Source organism: Chenopodium album, chromosome 26, assembly GCF_948465745.1.
Source record: "Chenopodium album chromosome 26, dcCheAlbu1.1, whole genome shotgun sequence".
Lineage (NCBI taxonomy): Eukaryota > Viridiplantae > Streptophyta > Magnoliopsida > Caryophyllales > Amaranthaceae > Chenopodium > Chenopodium album.
Genome location: NC_137859.1, coordinates 6,473,801 through 6,492,837, shown reverse-complemented (window position 1 = coordinate 6,492,837; position 19,037 = coordinate 6,473,801). Strand labels below are relative to the sequence as shown.

The 19,037-nt window shown below is 42.1% G+C and overlaps 3 protein-coding genes and 1 pseudogene across 5 annotated transcripts; 3 read left to right on the top strand and 1 right to left on the bottom strand.

Annotated features, from left to right (window-relative positions):
* The first annotated feature begins 74 nt into the window (after nucleotides 1-74).
* On the top strand, nucleotides 75-2,783 carry LOC145618074 (disease resistance protein At4g27190-like). 3 transcript variants are annotated; one of them, XM_081672856.1, is made up of 3 exons: nucleotides 75-213; nucleotides 622-1,835; nucleotides 1,905-2,783. In XM_081672856.1, exon 2 carries the CDS (start codon nucleotides 635-637, stop codon nucleotides 1,793-1,795), a length of 1,161 nt encoding a protein of 386 aa, XP_081528982.1. In that variant the 5' UTR covers nucleotides 75-213; nucleotides 622-634; the 3' UTR covers nucleotides 1,796-1,835; nucleotides 1,905-2,783. The 3 variants fall into 3 exon arrangements, with proteins under 3 accessions (XP_081528982.1, XP_081528981.1, XP_081528983.1); XM_081672855.1 differs by having other exon boundaries at nucleotides 622-2,783; XM_081672857.1 differs by having other exon boundaries at nucleotides 83-213; nucleotides 754-2,783.
* Nucleotides 2,784-5,087: 2,304 nt separating this feature from the next.
* LOC145616713 (uncharacterized) lies at nucleotides 5,088-6,875 on the top strand. The gene has a single exon (XM_081671459.1). It carries the CDS (start codon nucleotides 5,088-5,090, stop codon nucleotides 6,873-6,875), a length of 1,788 nt encoding a protein of 595 aa, XP_081527585.1.
* A 30-nt stretch (nucleotides 6,876-6,905) lies between these two features.
* LOC145616711 (putative mitochondrial protein AtMg00860 pseudogene) lies at nucleotides 6,906-7,442 on the top strand (annotated as a pseudogene).
* Nucleotides 7,443-10,227: 2,785 nt separating this feature from the next.
* On the bottom strand, nucleotides 10,228-11,709 carry LOC145616710 (disease resistance protein SUMM2-like). The gene has a single exon (XM_081671458.1). The coding sequence runs from the start codon at nucleotides 11,707-11,709 to the stop codon at nucleotides 10,228-10,230; it is 1,482 nt and encodes a 493-aa protein (XP_081527584.1).
* Between the last annotated feature and the right edge of the window lie 7,328 nt (nucleotides 11,710-19,037).

The window sequence follows — 19,037 nt, the reverse complement described above, 5'->3', positions numbered from 1 at the left end:
AAGTTGCCTAGAAAGTACTAGTAAATGTAGTGATGTGATATTGCCACTTATACGCGTAATTGCTTACTTCGTATATAGTTATGTTCTTTTAGTCGAGCCGTTTATTATGCTTGTAATCATAGTGCAGTTCAATCAGCATCTGAATATACTCCTGGATTTTACGTTGATCCAACGACTTCATTTTTTGCTTCTTTAAGCTCAGTCAAACTTCAGGTTATTCTTATGATTATTTAATTTCTTCAATTTCAGATTTCTGCTTTATTCCTATGATACTTTGTCTATTTAAATTATTCGTGATTATGGTATTTACTTTATTTAATCAATCATCCAACTGCAATTTTATTTGATCACTATATGTTGCTGTTGTTATTATACTAGTTTTTACTTTTGTTAGCTTCATCTGAATTCATCCAATTTTATTTTATTTTTTTCAATTATTATTTGCATTAAGCTTTAATTACTGTTTAATCTCATGTAAAGTGTCGAATTATATAGTATATAATGGTGGAAAAGTAAGGATTGGTTTTGTTAAAATTGGAATTAGGGTTTGATAGAATCTTTACGGGTTAAATTGTATAATTTGAGGAAAGATAGAATCTTTACGGGTTGAATTGTATACAGGAAAGTGTTAGCTATGGAGGTCGGTGCTATATTTATGGGAATTTTTGGGCTTTTGAGTTTTTTAAGTGGGGTATCCAGTCTTGATGAGAGGAAAATAATTCTCTTGAATGAGACTGAATACTTGGTTGCTAGGATGCAGGACATTAGGAGAGAAATCTCATTTACTCAAGGCAAGAAGCGAAAGCGAGATCATGCCGTCTGGGATTGGATGGCCGACGGTGAGAAACTCGTGGAGAAAGCGCGATGCGTATTAAGAGAAGTAGGAAAATGGCGGTGCTTCCTTGTGGGCGATGCAAGGATGAGATGGAATGTTAGCAAACTGATTGATGATATGAGAGTTCATGACAGAATTGGTGCCAGTCTCCTTAATCAGGCCTTGTCTGATGCCCGAGGTCTATGTCATGGCTTACATATACCGGTTAAACAAGTAGTTGGCCAAGAAGCTTCTGATACTTTGGACCAGCTTAAGCTTCTGTTGAAAGGGGACAAGGCTGGAAGGATTGCTATTCATGGCGAAAAAGGAATTGGTAAAACCTTTTTAATGAAGCACCTGCATAACTATGCGTTAGGCAGGTTTGATTATGTTTTTTGGGTCCCTTCCCCAGATAAGTTCACCGTCAAGTGTGTGCAAGATGCTGTTGCTGCAGTTGTTGAATGTGATCTTTCAAGTGATGATTTACATGTAAGGGCTGCAATGTTGAGACAAAAACTTGCAGGTCTTGGCAGCTTTGCACTTTTCTTAGACGGTGTTGCTGATGTACATGAAACTGATATTTCTATGGACCTCATAGGAATTCCAGTCCCTGCAGCAGGCAGCAAATGCAAGGTGGTATTAAGTACCTTGACCTTGGGATGGAGAATGTTTAAACGCTTTGCGGCAGTCAAAGTTGAGCTCCTTCAAGAAGAAGCAGCATGGCAATTGTTCAAGCATGAAGCTCAAATTGGCAAGGGATTTGTGTCTTCCCCTGTTGACATGCCTAGGTTACTTGCAAAAACATGTAGCGGATTGCCACATAAGATTGTGAAATTAGCTACTCACATGTGTGGCAAAGATGATCTCCATGAATGGAGGTTTGAACTTTCTCAATCAGGATGTCATAAGTTGAAGAACAAACATCCAATAATTCATGAACTTGAGCCAGAGAGTAAAAGGCTAAAGAGGGATATGATATGATTCATTCTCCAATGTCTCTTGGTTGGGTGGGATTTGACAGGTAACTGAGAAGTTCTTTTGTGTCAGAAAGCAGGAGCATAAAATTAACTGAATCATTGTGATTCTGTAGGTCTTCAGTTGTCTGTTCTTCATCAAGAGGCATGTTTGATAATGCTGTGAACTAGCTGCTCAAGGAACTCGGCATCAAGAGAACAATTAGATGTATCTGTTGAGTCTTTTTTTATATAGCCAATGGCGCTATCTTGGTAAGCTATACACTTATACTCACCCTCAGGCTCGCATTAGAAGACTAGGACTAAAACTTCTGACAGAGAAGCCATTGATAGAAGTATACTGATTCCTCTGGCTTTTACCCAACTTCTTTTTGAATAATTATGCTTTCCTTAATTATATAACATGATTACAGTAGAATTTCGAAGCTGTGATAGCAGCTGGTCCATCATGTGTCTATCTCTTCGTGACTATCTTATGTTTTAATTTGTGTTTTGTTCTGTTCCCCTCTTTGCATAACTTGTCCTAACAACATCTGGTGCTGGATCATCCAAATTACATCTTTTGGGCTGTGGCTAATCTCATAGCCCTTGACCCATGTCATGCCATTCAAGTTGCTGCTGATGTGAATGAAGATCCATCTTACTAGTTGTCCATCCTACTATGGAATCACGATCCATCTTACTAGTTGTCCATCCTACTATGGAATCACCTTCATATTTATGCTGCAAGGATTCAACTGACAGGAGAAGATGTTAGCCTAACAGCTTCCGGCAGAGAATGGCTTCAGTGATAGTGTCACATTTTGAGTATACAAGGATGATTTTGTTTTTTCATCCCTTGCCCAGCCAGCCAACTTTTTCTCCACGTAGTAAGAGAAAGAAAGATCAGATCTCATTATTTTTTTTTTGGCATTGTTCTGTTTATCTGCTGCTGTATACTTACATTTCATGATACAATTTTCCCCTGATCAATGTATTTGTTCCCTGCTTTGGAAGTTGCAATGCAAGATTCAAAATGATGGTCAATACTGATGCAAGGGCAAAGAGTGCAATTGTGCAAATATATTCAGAATGTATAAAAATGAGTATCCCATTTAATTAATCAAGGACATATGCTGGGTTTTAAAATTTAAAGTTTTGCCCGATCTTGTGGGTTTGACTGTTAGTCTTTTCATTGCTCTTTTCCATGGCTTTCTCGCGTTTGCCTGTTATATTCCTTCAATCTTCAAAATTAAATCCTATGTTTCAATTCTCACTTCTCAGCTCTCCCTCACAGGTCAATTTAGCCTGGGTTTGTGTGATAGAAACTTTGGGAGTGGGGATAGGGCAATGGAATCCCTTCTCCAAAGTGCCCTGTAGATTGAACCCTCAAACTTGAGTTATAGAAGGTGTTCTTTCTACAAGGCCAAGCTTAGCTTGGATTAATTGTATCAACAATAGGTATGTACTTCAAAAACCTTTTTTTTTTTTTTAATCACATAAATACATACTACCTCCGTCCCCTTTTGATAGTCCCTTATGGGCATTTTTCACGGGAATTAATAAACACAAAAATGAATAGTTAAAGTACATTGAAAAAATAAATTGACATTGGGTATGCAAAAAAGTAGAAAGAGAAAGTAATAAAAGTACATGAGAAAACAAAATTTACATGGGAAAGTTAAGTTTGCACATATATTGTTGCAAATTGGAGGGAATTTTGGTAAAAAATTAATATTAATAGTTGTTGGAAAAAGCAAATGGGGTGAACATTTTGGGACTAAAATTTGTCCATAGGGGACTATCAAAAGGGGACGGAGGGAGTAATATACAACACAGTATTTTGATAACTCAAATCACAGACTTAGTTACTGCAGACAGCTCCTAATCTGCACCATTCTCCTGAATCCTGATCTTGTAAGCCAGTGACTTCACGCAGCAACTTAATCTGGACAGAGTTGCTATCTGTTATGGATTGGTTCAATGAGGTCAACACCGCAAGTCAACCACCACTTTTGGTGTATACGAGGCGCGCTAAGTTGGGGGCAGCAGGGGGTCAGCACCAAGGAGCAACATGACAAAGATAATTAAAAGGAAGTTTGGGAAAGGAAGCAGCCATCTTTAATCATGCCTTCTATGGGTTTCTATTTTCGTTAATGAATTGTCACATGTTTGATTTAAGCCTTGAGTATATGTTTGTTAGTATTAGCAGTAGTATGATCTATCCAGAAATTTGTGAGTTAATCTTAGAGAGACTTGTAGCCTCAAGCTACTAGAGAGAGTCATAACCTAAAGTTATGTTTATCCATTTGTAATCATCCTTCAATCAATCAAAGTACTCAAGCTTTCATTCTCAATTCTCATTTCAATTGTGCAATTTACATTACTCGAATTCAGTACATAATAGTTGGTATCAGAGCGGTGGTCCTGCGACCGCCGGTGTCGGAAACCACCACCCAGATTTTAAAAAAAAAAAAAAAAAAAAAAATCGAATCAGACCAGCCATGGAAGGAGACTTACCGCAACGCCTCACCGCCATAGAAGGAGCCCTAACTCTCATACAAGAGAAGCTGCAGCCCCAAGAAGACAACCTCACGCGCGCCGTAGCAGCGGCCATTAAGGCGGCCATGGAAGAAGAACGCAGGGAAATCGAGAAGGAAAGGAAGAAAACGGAGGAGGTGGTGGCGAATACCGTCAATCGCCTAGAGGAACGCCTAGACCAATTCCGCGCCACCGTGAACACTCAGGCCACCTTAGACCGTGGCAAATTTACGAAACTTCAGGAGGAACTGGAGAAATTGAAGTTCGTGCAACCCCAAAACCAACATCCGTCGCAACCAGTGTTACCCCCCCTAGAGCAGCCGGTGGTGGGGGAGAATACCTCTCACCAGGAGATGGAAAGGGTCCGAACCCCCTCAGGGCCGAGAACCTTTGACGAACCAGGGTGGCATCCACCCGATAACGGGTGGCGCGACGGCGGCGGAGGAGGCGGCGGAGCACAGTGGAAACACCGCAAATTGGATATGCCAGTTTTCGAAGGTACTGACCCGGATAGTTGGACCGCTCGGGTAGAGATGTTCTTTGAGTTTTACCGATTGTCGGAGAGAGAGAAAATGGAAGCCACGGTGGTGGCTATGGATGGGGCGGCTTTGAAATGGTTTTAATGGGAACAAAAGAGACGACCGTTTTATGGATGGCCGGATCTCAAACAGCGAGTCCTCAATGAGTTCCGACCCTCTCACGTCGGAACCTTACACAAACAATGGTTGGCCGTTGAACAGGTGGGGACGGTGGCGGAGTATCGCCGTCGCTTCATAGAGATGGCGGCGCCACTTGAGGATGTGCCGGAAAGTTTGATGTTGGGACAGTTTATCATAGGATTGAGGGAAGAGGTGAAGTCAGAATTAAGGCTCTTGAATCCGTCCACATTAGAGAAGGCTATGGAGATGGCGGGTCGGATTGAGGAGAAGAATAGAGTCCAGCAAGGGAAACGGCCCATGGGAGGCTGGAAAGGAGTGGCGAATAGTGGGCCTTCAAATTCGAGCCCAATGCTGAGTGGTCCTTCTAACCAACCCCTGCACCAAACCATGAACAAGGGAGGATTAATCTCCACTTATGGGCTGCCGGGCAGCAGTGGAAGTGGGCCGCCCAAATCTTGGCCCAAGGCCCCTGAGTCTCAAGGATCAGTTAACATGAATCGTGCTACTCAAGGTCAACGTCAAGGGTCAACGGGAGGGACAAGAAGGCTTACCGAGTTTGAATTACAAGAGAGGAGGGCAAGAGGCTTGTGTTTTCGGTGTGATGAGAGGTGGGGTGTAGGTCATCGATGTAAGAAGAAAGAGCTTAGTGTACTTCTAGTAGCGGAAGGAGAAGAGGAGATTGAGATCGAAGGGCCGGAGGTGGTAGATGATACTACTTCCGAGGAGCAAGCCTCACTTTGTGCCGTGATTGGGATTCACAACCCGAAAACAATGAAATTACGAGGTGTGATTCGAGGTCAAGAGGTTGTGGTGATGATAGACCCCGGGGCTACTCACAATTTTTTGGCTCTTTCGGTGATAGAACAAGTGGCGATTGAGGTGGTGCAAGGGGGAGAATTCTCGGTCTCATTAGGCAACGGGGACTTGGTTCATGGGAGTGGGGTGTGCAAGGGAGTTAAGGTGGAGTTGAGTGGTGGGGTGACCATCACGGAGGATTTCTTACCACTCTCACTAGGGAGTGCCGAAGTCATCCTTGGTATTCAATGGCTTGCGAAGTTGGGCTCGGTGGTCACAAATTGGCGGACCCATGTTATGAAATTCTCGATTGCCGGAACACCGGTCACTTTGACCGGCGACCCTACACTTGAGAAAACTCAAGTGACGTTGAAGTCCATGCTTAGAATTTTAAAGAAGGAAAAACAAGGCCTTTTGGTGGAATTAAATTTGGCAGAGTTCACCAAATCAGGCCCAAGTCCAGCAAGCCCACCTCCTTACTTGGAGAAGTTGTTGGGCCAGTTTCAAGGGGTGTTTGAAATGCCCAATGGACTACCTCCTAAAAGAGATCATGAGCACTCCATTAATCTCAAAAGGGGATCCGACCCGGTTAGTGTCCGTCCTTACCGGTATCCTCAAGCCCAAAAAGACGAGATCGAAAGGCTTATTCACGAGATGCTCGAGACCGGAATTATAAAGCCTTCAATGAGCCCTTTCTCAAGTCCGGTATTGCTAGTGAAGAAAAAAGACGGGTCTTGGCGGTTTTGTGTTGATTACCGGGCCTTGAACAAGGAAACGGTGCCGGATAAATATCCGATTCCCGGTATTGATGAGTTACTAGACGAGCTACATGGGGCTACGGTGTTCTCGAAGCTTGATCTTAAATCGGGCTATCATCAAATTCGAGTTAAGCCGGAAGATACGCATAAAACGGCCTTCCGAACCCATGAGGGGCATTACGAATTTTTGGTAATGCCGTTTGGGCTCACTAACGCACCGGCAACGTTCCAATCTCTTATGAACGATGTCTTTCGTCCCTATTTAAGGAAGTTTGTGCTAGTCTTTTTCGACGATATCTTGATATATAGCAAGGCAATTGGGGAACACGAGAATCACTTGAAGTTGGTCTTGTAAAGGCTAGAGGAACACCAATTGTACGCCAACATGAAGAAATGCGAATTCGGGAAATCGGAAATTGCCTATTTAGGCCATGTAATTTCGGCAGAAGGTGTCTCAATGGATGGAGATAAGATAAAGTCCATCCTTGAGTGGGAGATACCACGAAACCTCAGGGAGTTGCGGGGATTTCTCGGGTTGACCGGTTACTACCGGAAGTTTGTAGCACACTATGCTCAGATAGCTGGCCCATTAACATCTCAATTGAAAAAAGAGATTTTTGGGTGGTCGGAAGCCGCTACTGCCGCTTTCCAAAAATTAAAGGTCGCAATGACCACGGCTCCTGTTCTGGCGGTTCCGAATTTCAAGGAGGGGTTTGTGGTGGAAACCGACGCATCGGGGTTTGGATTAGGGGCGGTGATGATGCAAGGTGGGCGGCCAATTGCGTATTATAGTAAGTTGCTTGGGGTCCGAGCTCGTGGGAAGTCTATATATGAAAAGGAATTGATGGCAATTTCCTTAGCGGTGACAAGGTGGAGGCACTATTTGCTTGGTCGGCCGTTCGTCATTCGCACCGACCAATAAAGCTTGAAGTACTTGGTCGAGCAAAGAGAAGTGAGTAGTGAATACCAAAGGTGGCTAAGAAAGCTTGTGGGGTTCGATTTTGTGATTCAATACAAACCGGGCACCTCCAATAGGGTGGCCGACGCTCTGTCGCGGAGGGATGAGAGGTTGACTGGTAATGGAGTTCGAATACAGGGAGTAATGAAGAAGATGGAGTTGAAAAACATGATCCACTCACAATATGTGGATTGGACCGAATTAGAAAAGGAGTTGGAAGCTGATAAGTGGTTGGGCCAAGTTGTTAGGGGGCTCAAGGAAGGGAAAAATGGGCCGAGTGGATTTCATCTAGAAGGGAATCGAGTTTTTTATAAAAACAGAATTGTTTTGCCTAACTCCTCAAAGTTTGTTCAATTGCTTTTACAGGAATACCACACCACTCCAACTGGTGGCCACGACGGCGAAATCAAAACCTATCTCCGATTGGCGGCGGATTGGTTTTGGTCCGGTATGAGGAAGGATGTCGGAAAATTTGTTCGAGAGTGCGAAGTCTGTCAACGCAGCAAGTCAGTGAGCAAGTGTCCTTTGGGATTGCTCCAACCCCTTCCGATCCCCGAAGCCATTTGGGAAGATGTGTCCATGGACTTCGTGGAAGGGCTCCCTGTATCCCGCGGCTTCGACACGGTTCTGGTGGTGGTTGATCGGCTCTCCAAGTACAGCCATTTCATTGGGCTGAGACACCCCTTCAACGCCCTTAAAGTGGCCGACGCCTTTGTGAGGGAGATAGTGCGCCTCCACGGATTTCCGGCCACCATCGTTTCCGATAGAGATCGAGTGTTCATGAGTGCGTTTTGGAAGGAATTGTTCAGGTTACAAGGAACCCAATTGAGCAGGAGCACGGCTTATCATCCCCAATCAGATGGGCAAACGGAGATTGTCAACAAGAGCCTCGAGACTTATCTACGTTGTTTCATCGCCGAACAGCCGAAGCAATGGGCTCGGTGGTTACCATGGGCGGAGTACTCTTATAACACCTCCCCACACTCATCCACCAAGATTACACCGTTCAAGATCGTCTATGGCAGAGATCCTCCGAAATTATGGAGATTGGGAGCAGGGCAAACCTTAGTGCAGTCGCTAGAGGAGAGTTTGAAGGAACGAGATAGCATCTTGGATGAATTAAGGGTGAATTTGCACCGAGCGCAGCAGATTATGAAAATGCACGCTGACAGGCAGAGAAGGGAAGAAAATTTCGAAGAAGGAGACAAGGTGTTCCTTAAATTACAGCCGTATAGACAGAAGTCTTTAGCGAAGAGGCCTTTCGAAAAACTAGCAGCAAGGTTCTATGGACCGTTCGAGGTGGTGAAAAAATTTGGGAAGGTGGCGTATAAACTCCGGTTGCCTTCGGATTGTAAGCTACACCCAGTTTTTCATATTTCCCAATTGAAGAGAGCGCTGGGAAATACACCCTGTAACTCTTCTATCCCGCAACAAATGACTGCCGAATTGGAATTAATGGTGGAGCCAGAGGAGTTACTCGATATTCGCCGAAGGAAACAGGGCTCTGTTTTCGTGTTGGAGGTGCTAATAGCGTGGAAAGGGCTGCCACACTTTGAGGCAACGTGGGAAGACTTTGAAGCGGTCAATTTACGATTTCCCGACTTCCACCTTGAGGACAAGGTGAAACTCAAAGGGGGGAGTGATGTTATGGATTGGTTCAATGAGGTCAACACCGCAAGTCAACCACCACTTTTGGTGTATACGAGGCGCGCTAAGTTGGGGGCAGCAGGGGGTCAGCACCAAGGAGCAACATGACAAAGATAATTAAAAGGAAGTTTGGGAAAGGAAGCAGCCATCTTTAATCATGCCTTCTATGGGTTTCTATTTTCGTTAATGAATTGTCACATGTTTGATTTAAGCCTTGAGTATATGTTTGTTAGTATTAGCAGTAGTATGATCTATCCAGAAATTTGTGAGTTAATCTTAGAGAGACTTGTAGCCTCAAGCTACTAGAGAGAGTCATAACCTAAAGTTATGTTTATCCATTTGTAATCATCCTTCAATCAATCAAAGTACTCAAGCTTTCATTCTCAATTCTCATTTCAATTGTGCAATTTACATTACTCGAATTCAGTACATAATACTATCACTCAAGCCTAATCTAAACATTCTTGCCACAAATATTTGCTTTCTTCAATTTGTATTTTCTGATGTCAGAAGTTCATCAATGATTGTCTGAAATGAGATGTAGCCCCTTCTTAAAGTTCCTAAATTTAAATAATGCTACAGCATCTGCTACTAGTTCTTGCTTCCCATCTTAAGCAGCTGCTATAGCATCAGGGACATCATCTACCTTGCTCTCATCCCCTTCTGCAAAACGGGGATTCCTATCTCAATCAGAGAAAATTGGGCTTCAGGGACATCATCTTAGAAAATCACAAAACTCCCAGACCTGCAAGCTTAATCAAGTGCGGAGTACGACCATGTTTCACATCTAACAAATTCATGGTACATGGTCGAAAATAAAATAAACTTGGGTCTTGTATTGAAACTGTTGAAGGAAACTCATAATTGTTCATATCTATATAAAACTGTAGTAGTAGAAACACAAAATTTGTCTTTCAAAAAAAAAAAAAAAAACACACACACACACACACACTAAATTGTAATAACTAAACTCATAATTGCTCGATGTAGACACACAAGATTCTTATCTTAAGAAAGGAATGCGACTAGCTAGGGAAAATACCATGCATGAATAACCAAGCTGCTAAACTCCCTGCAAATTGCAATCTCAGCTCTGAACAAGCTAAGAAACAGTATCTGCCATTTTTCTGATCCACTTATTCATAGTCACTGTTTGTTTGTCTGGTGCAACTTGAAGTAAGCACATTCTTTCAAGTCGATTCAATATCACATGACCCTGATCATCTACATACATTTCTTCCCTGTCTTTGCCAATTAGCCCGCAATTTTTCCACTTATCAATGATTATGCGTTTGGCAACTTGACAATCATTAGGTACCAATTTTGCTGCTGCCAGAAAGCAACGCTGGACAGTACTATCTTTTAAGCAATAGTACCCAAATTTGAGCTGCTCCAATATAATGTCCTCTTCCTTGTTGATGCTGGAAATGGTGCCTACCATCTCATTCAATCGGTTGTTCCATTCTCGATGATCTTCAATCCCTGACATAGACCGGGCTATGATGATGATGGCCAGTGGCATTCTTGCACACTCTTTTGCCACTTGGATTGCTACTTTCTTGGTCCTTTCCTGATCTCGTCTTGAGAACAATTGATCATTATTTCCGATTTTCACTTCATGTAGGAACAGATCCTTGGCTTCTTCTTCCTCCAACAGCTCCAACTTGATGGTGTGGTCACACTTCATCCTGTTGCATACGTCTTTGGACAGTGTACTAAACACCAGGATGCAGTTCACACCAGTACTTTCTGGGGTCATTTGAGACGGTATCCCTAGCAATTCATAAGCTGGAAAGTCCTCCTTCACATTGTCAAGGAAGAAAACTGCACGACCCTGGCCTATCTCCTGGAGTCTCGCCATTATCCTGCCTGCACATCTCACCTCATCGTGTGCATCATTGTTGCCCAAATCAACAAACATCCCATCAGCCACGCAATTCTGCAAGGCCTTGTTGTAGTTCCTTTGATCAGGCTCTATATCTGGTGCCCTGGCCCAAAATACAGCGTCGAATTCCTGTACATCTTCTACGGCTTTGTTGTACAGGTGCTTCATGAGATTGGTCTTTCCAGCTCCTTTGTGGCCATAGATACCAATGCATTGAGCACGACCTTCTGTCATGGCTTGATAAGCTGATTCCCTTATCCTAGACAAGGTCGTGCCAATGTACTGATCCTCCACCATGGGTAACTTCTCTCCACGCTTTCTAATCTCGTTGTTTGTTAAGCCTTGCCCTTGCAACTGGTTACCCTTTTCCAAAAGCTCCTGTCCTTCCCTTAGGTGTCGCTCAATGCTCAGCACCCACATCATACGCTTCAGCAACCATGACTCATCCTGGAGACTGTCTAACACTGATTGTGCTGAACGTATGTACCCATCTGCTTGCCTAAAGTAGGCAACCACAACATTCTTACACTTCTTTCTAGGGTCTGTCTCCTCATTTGTTACCATTCGATTCATGTCATCGACAGTGTTCTGTAGTTCCTGCCGCACACCATCCAGGTCATTGCGTATGATGTCCACCTGCACAAATCGTTTCCCTAACTGACAAATTTTCGGCACTACCTCAAGTATCGCATCCATCATTTCTATACCCACAGCAGCCTGTGTGACCCGGTAAGATCCTATATGTTATTCCCATGGTGATCCATCTGAAGCCTACACGCCAGCCTATCATGCAGCATACACAGTTGCCTCTGAAATAAGAGAATACTCTGCTCAGATAAAAAATTTCCTCCCAACTAGGGGTACTATACATTTACAATAATCAAAAAATTACAAACCAAAGAGATCAAACAGCACAACTCTAGGAAACAATTTCGACCTTTTATGTGATCTAGAGGCTAGCAGAGGAACTGGTTACTTCTATGTTCATCTAAATCTTGTTTAGATTATACTAAGGGTTTGTTCTGACTTGCTGAACTGAACTGTTTATAAGAAAAGAAAATTAGGAACTGAACTGAAGTGAAATTAAGATTGAGAGAACATGTCTTAGCTTTTAGATAGCACCTAAAATAATGTAACCGAGCAATATGTAAATATATAATTTTTTCTCAATCCTTTTTTTTTTCTCCATCTCTATACTTTGTTTCAAAGCTTTTCACTCACTTTACAAAAAAAATTGTATTGGTGTTTGAAATTTTATTACGGACGGAGTATTTTATTGTTTGCTCCCCTGTATTTTATTACTCTGTATGATGCAAAATGAATACACCCCCATATTTTGTTACTCCGTGAAAGACAATGATCGTTGCTTTTCCATTCATTAGCTTGCGTATAAATATACAAAAGTAAGCGAGATATACTCGGTACTGATTAGCTACAAGTTAGGCTAAGATTATGCTAGGATAAATACAAGCTAAACTAATATATACAAAGTCAAAGAATATATTTCCATATATTCTAATACTCCCCCGCAGTCGTAGCGGGAGCATCACGAACGCTAAGACTGGTACGAAAGTCATCAAATAAAATCCGTGGAAGACCCTTCGTAAAAATATCTGCAATCTGATAACGAGAAGCAACATGTAATACTCGTACCTCGCCTTTAGCGACTTTTTCACGAACAAAATGAATGTCCATCTCAATGTGTTTTGTGCGTTGATGTTGCACTGGATTTCCAGAGAGGTAGATGACACTCACATTGTCACAATAAACAATAGTTGCTTTTCTAATAGGAAAATATAGCTCAAGCAACAGATTTCTGATCCAACAAGAATCAGATACCACATTAGCAACCCCACAATATTCTGCCTCTGCACTAGATTTAGATAATGTAGGTTGCCGTTTAGAGGACCAGGAAATCAAATTATCCCCTAAAAATACACAATAACCTGAAGTAGATCGCCTGGTGTCGGGGCATCCCCCCAATCCGCATCAGTATAAGCAACAAGTTTGTTAATAGAGGACTTATACAGATGCAAACCAAAAGACAAAGTACCCTGTAAGTAGCGTATGATACGCTTTAGAGCTCCCATGTGCGCATTGCACGGATCATGCATATGGAGACAGACCTGTTGAACTGCATAAGAAATGTCAAGTCTAGTAAAAGTCAGATACTGAAGGGCACCTGCAAGACTCCTGTACTTAGTAGGATCCTCATATGGAGCATCATGAGAAGCACTAAGTTTGGATTTCGTGTCGACAGGTGTTGGACAAGGACTACAGTTAGACATACCAGCCTTGGCAATGATAGAAGTAGCATACTGTTTCTGAGACAAGAACATACCATTAGCATCATGAGTGACAGCAATGCCCAAAAAGAAACTCAAAGGACCTAAATCCTTCATTGCAAATTCGGAGCTCAGAAGACCCATAATCAGTGTCCGAAGATGGTAAGAAGATGCTGTAAGAATTATATCATCAACATATAACAGAATATAAGCAGTATCAGATCCCTGCCGATAAATAAACAGAGAATTATCAGATTTACTGTTAGCAAATCCAATAGAGGTGACAAAATCTGCAAACCGCTGATACCAGGCTCGAGGAGCCTGTTTGAGACCATAGAGAGAACCTCGTAAAAGACACACATGATCAGGGCGACTTTTGTCACGAAAACCCATGGGCTGATGCATATACACTGTTTCATTGAGCTTACCATGCAGAAAAGCATTCTTGACATCCAACTGATGGATCGGCCAAGAGTGAGAAATAGCAATGCTTAGAACAGTACGAATAGTAGCCGGTTTGACAACCGGACTAAAAGTCTCATCACAATCAATACCCTGCTGCTGAGTCTTGCCATCAGCCACAAGACGAGCCTTATATCTCTCAAAAGAACCATCAGAATTCCGTTTATGACGGAATATCCACATAGAACGAATAACATTCACATTAGGAGGCCGAGGTACCAAATCCCATGTATGATTATCAATAAGAGCATTATATTCCTCTAACATTGCATTTTTCCAATTATGGTCACGGATAGCACTAACCGGGTCCTTAGGTATAGGAGAAATGGTAGTAGTGGTAGTCGTGTTTAAATTGTGTAAATACTTCGGGTTAGGTTTCACAATGCCATCTTTGGCTCGAGTAGTCATATGGTGGGAAGGTGGGGCCTGCTGGTCGTCGGTGTGGATGGGGGAGGCATGAGTGGTAGTGGAGTGGGAAGGCAGGGACGAGGAGATATTAGCATCACCACGTGAGGTAGTGAATGTTGGGCTGTCGAAAATAGGAGGCTCAATAACAGGTGTGTGATGAATAGTGGGCTGCCCATCGTGAGTGGGGGTACCCGTGACAGTACGTGGGCTGACCTGGAGTCCTGGTGAAGAAGGCCCATTAGTGGGCTGATTAGAAATTCGCCTAATAGGGGAATTGTTGGGCTGATCTGGGGTCCGTATGAGAGGAGGAGTGGGCTGGGCCGGGGAATGAGGAGGGCAGGGCTGGTCTGTGCTCAAATGGGGTGGGTGATTTAGTGGATTATAATCCAGGAAATCATAATCGTCATATTTTGGTTTGTGAATTTGTGAGAACGGAAACTCGTTTTCAACAAATCGCACATGCCGACATATGATGATTTTGCCATTTGATAAATTATAGCACTTGTAGCCACGATGACTTGGTGCGGGACCAAGATAGACACAATGGGTGGACCGTTCTTGCAATTTGTTTATAGTAGTAGAAGGAAAGAGAGGGTAACAAAGACAACCAAAGACTCGTAATTCCGAATAGAGCGGATCACATTGGTATAAGATTTGAGTGGGAGATTTAAAACCTAAGACTTTGGTTGGAAGAATGTTTAAGAGGTATGTAGCCATAGCTAGAGCATGATGCCAAAAAGAATGTGGCAAAGATGCATGAGCAAGAAGGGTCCGAATGATGTTATTTATTGTTTTTATATGTCGTTCAGCTTTACCATTTTGAGGAGAAGTGTGTGGACAAGAAAGACGGTAGAGCATGCCATGATTTTCAAAAAATTCTTTTAGAGTACCATTGACATATTCGGTGCCATTATCACATTGAAAAGTCTTAATGTTACGTTCAAATTGTGTTTGGACTATCTTATGAAAAGATTGAAAAAGGTGTTTGACTTGGGATTTTTTTGCAATGGGATATGTCCATAAAAATTTGCTGTAATCATCAAGAAACAAGAGATAATAACAATGACCGGAAGAACTAATAATAGGAGAAGTCCAAAGATCACTATGAATGATATCAAAAGGTAAAGCAGTATGCGACATGGATTTATTGAAAGGAAATTTAACATGTTTCCCTGATGGACATGATGAACAAAAAGAATTACAAGCCTTATTACATTCAATAAATTTTTGACTACTTAAAGATCTAAGAACAACATCTCCAGGGTGTCCTAGTCGATTATGCCAAAGATCGGAAGAAAGAGCAGTAAAATTTGAATGTTGGACTGAAGAGTTGGCTTGATTGGATGGAAAGATAGGATATAGGTCACCAGTACTGTCACATCTCATTAGATTGGCCCCCGTCTGTAAATCATGCACAGAAAACCCATAAGGATCAGAAGCAATAGAAACCATATTGTCAGTTGTGAATTTTCGGACGGATATCAAATTTTTAATAATTTTGGGAGCATGCAAAACATGGTTAAGGGTAAAGGGAGGGTATGGGGAGGGCAAAGTAGCACTACCATGACCAATAATTGGAACTAAATCACCACTACCAACAACAATGTTTTGATTTTTAATGCTCGAATTTACATAGGAAGAGAGAATACCTTGATCGGCCGTCATATGAGATGTTGCTCCAGTGTCCATATAATAATTGTTGTCCGGACGGTTGAGATTAGCAAGCATTTGCATCGCAGCTTCTATATGTGTCGGAGAAGGATTCGAACCATTTTCCATAGCACTGTAAGCCTGCGGAGCCGGACCCAATATACCAGGCCCAGTAGGCCGTGAACCAGATGAAGAGGCAGCAGGCCTCGGTGCCCAAGATTGAGATGGATATGGACAGGGGGGCTGGGCCACTGGGCCTGCCAAGGGGCCCACGAAGCTGGCCATGAATATGGACCTTGCTGAAAAAACCAAGGTTGCCATTAGATGGGCTGGACCGCTGTTGGGCTGGCCCATTAGAGCGTGGCTTTCCAGTTTGCTTTGAGTTGGACTTCTTTTGCTTCCCTCCTTTGTTGTTTGATCTGGAGGAGTTCACAGAGGAGTCCGAATGATGCTGGCTGCCGGCGGTGGAAATAAGGGCGGTCAGAGATGAATTCTTAGACCCCCCCTCCTTAGCAAGACGGTTTTTGATGGTCCGTTCTGCTAGTTTCAAGCGAGATCGGCAACTTTCAAAAGAGGGCAATGGTTCTTGATTTTGGATAAAGTCCACCGTACCGGCATATGCTTCGGGAAGGCCAGCCGTCATTTTTAGGATGAGACGAGTATCGGGAATCGGAGCATCAACATCCGCAAGACGATCCGCGAGGGATTTGATGTGATTACAATAGCCGTCAATTGAAGAAAAATTCTCGAAATCAAGGTCAGCAAGTTCTTGTTCGAGATGGGAGGCTCGGGAAGCTTTGTTATCTTGGAACATGGACTCGAGACGAGTCCAGGCACCTTGAGCAGTGTCATCTTTGAGGAGAATAGCAGTGAGAAGATCGGGAGAAATAGAACCATATATCCAATTAAGGACGGCGGCGTCGAGACGTTTCCAAAGGGCAAGGTCTGCCTTTTTGGAGGCTTCATAAGCAGCAAGTTCCGTTGCCTCCGTAGGAGGAATAATGTGAGAGGTGAGATCATGTACCCTACAAAGCACTTTAAAGAGTGCAGCCCAAGAGTGGTACAAACCATGATTGGCGTCCAAGGTTATCGGGATGAGGGATTTGACGTTTGTGATGGTCAAAGCAGGATGATATTTGTTGGAGTCAGCCATGGAGTGTTGCAGCGGAAGAGAAACAGAGGAAAAACAGAGGATAGAGGAAAGGGGTGGGCTGTTTGAGAGGGAAAGAAAACCAAGGTTCGAAACCTTAATCTGATACCATGAAAGACAATGATCGTTGCTTTTCCATTCATTAGCTTGCGTATAAATATACAAAAGTAAGCGAGATATACTCGGTACTGATTAGCTACAAGTTAGGCTAAGATTATGCTAGAAGATTATGCTAGGATAAATACAAGCTAAACTAATATATATAAAGTCAAAGAATATATTTCCATATATTCTAATACTCTGTAATTTCGTATTTGCTCCATTTTCGTGACGGACGTACTTTTTTTTTTAATTTTCTTTTTAGGAAATTTTTTAACAACTCCCATACTCAGTTTTGTTATTTACGGATTTCACCTTAAAAAAATAATATTAAGTAAAAATAATTTCAGTTCAGTAAAAATAAGTTCAGTTCAGTAAAATTAAATTAACTTAATATTTGCTTCAATGGCTAGCTATTAGCTTAATATTTAAATTAACCACACCTCCTTAATTTATGTTTTTTACTTTCATTTTATTTATTCTAATTTGTTTTATTTTAGCAAGTTCTTCCCCAAGCAAATTAGCTTTGCCAAGCTAATTTGCTTTACCAAGCTAATTGCATTTTCTAGCTCCAATGGGTCAAGCTAGTAGCTAGGGATTATTTAATATTGCAAGCAAGTCCCTAGCTACAACCATTGGAGTTGCTCTTATATCCCCCTTCACTATTGGTAATTTTCTGTCAATTTTTCTTCTCCACTGAAGGACACAAAACCAATTGAAAAAATACTTCATCCATTTCTTTTTAGTTGGTACGTTTCTTTAGTCAAGTTTGCCAATGTATAAATTCAACCATTAATATCTTTAATTTTCGATAAGCAAAAATTATAAAAATTTAATACTACGTATTTAGAAAATATATATCGTGATGATTCTAAGAAGATCCCACATCACTATATTTTTCATTACATATAAATCACAAAACACAGTCAAATGGAAGTGTGTAAATAGTGCTAAAGTTGAACGTGTCTGTTGAAGCTTAAAGGTTTTGATGATGACGAACTTAAACAAAGCAACCTTCAAACTAATAAAAGTTTTCTAAGTGTTGTGACTAAGACAGGTGAAGTTGGCTTTGGAAGTGGAAGAGTAGCCTAGCTTTTGAAGACTCATAAGAGAACTCAATTAAGGAAAGTTAAGGAAGATAGAAGAAGACTAGTGAAGTTCCTTAACAGGAACCTGAAGACAGTAAGTTTTGGAAGAACTTGGTCTGCAAAGTTCCCGTTTGGAGCTGGAAGGAAATTGACAGCAGGAACTTAGTCCTGGACTGAGTGAAGCCCAAGTATCCTACATACTATCTCCATTACATATTAGTTGAACTTTTGCCAAAACGGGGTGCTACACATTAGTTGCAACTTTTAATTTTTTCCTAATTTAGTAATTTTTTTAAATGAAAGTACAAAAATACCCTTACTAAAGAACTTATAAACACAATTAACTATCTAAATCAGATTTCATTAAATTCCTAATCTAATTATTAACATAATATTTTCACCTAATTTAACTCATCTAACACCTAAATTTAAAAAAAATTCAATTCCAACAAGCATTCAACTCAATCAACTACCAAGAATTATCTGAACACGACCTTCACAACATCGTCGCCGCCGCATCTAACCACCATTGTCACCGTCGCCGCTGCATCCACCACCACCGTCAACGTCGTCGCTACTCATCACCATATTCAAAGTTGCCGCCTACTCCTCCAACGTTCCTCTCTCTCTCTCTCTCTCTCTCTTGTTTTTTTTTTAATAGTGTAGATCTAGGTTTGAGGGGTAATTGGGCTAGTTTAGGGTTGTTTATGGATGGTTTGGTGTGAGTTAAGGTGAGGAAGGGTAGTTTTGGGTTGGTTTAGGGTGAGTGTGGGTGATCTTGGGGCTGATTGAGGGTGGTGGTTTTGGGGTGGTTTATGGCGAGTGTTGGTGGCTTTAGGGAGGTTCGGCTGTGAGGAGTTGGTGTCGATGTGGTTAGAGTTGAGA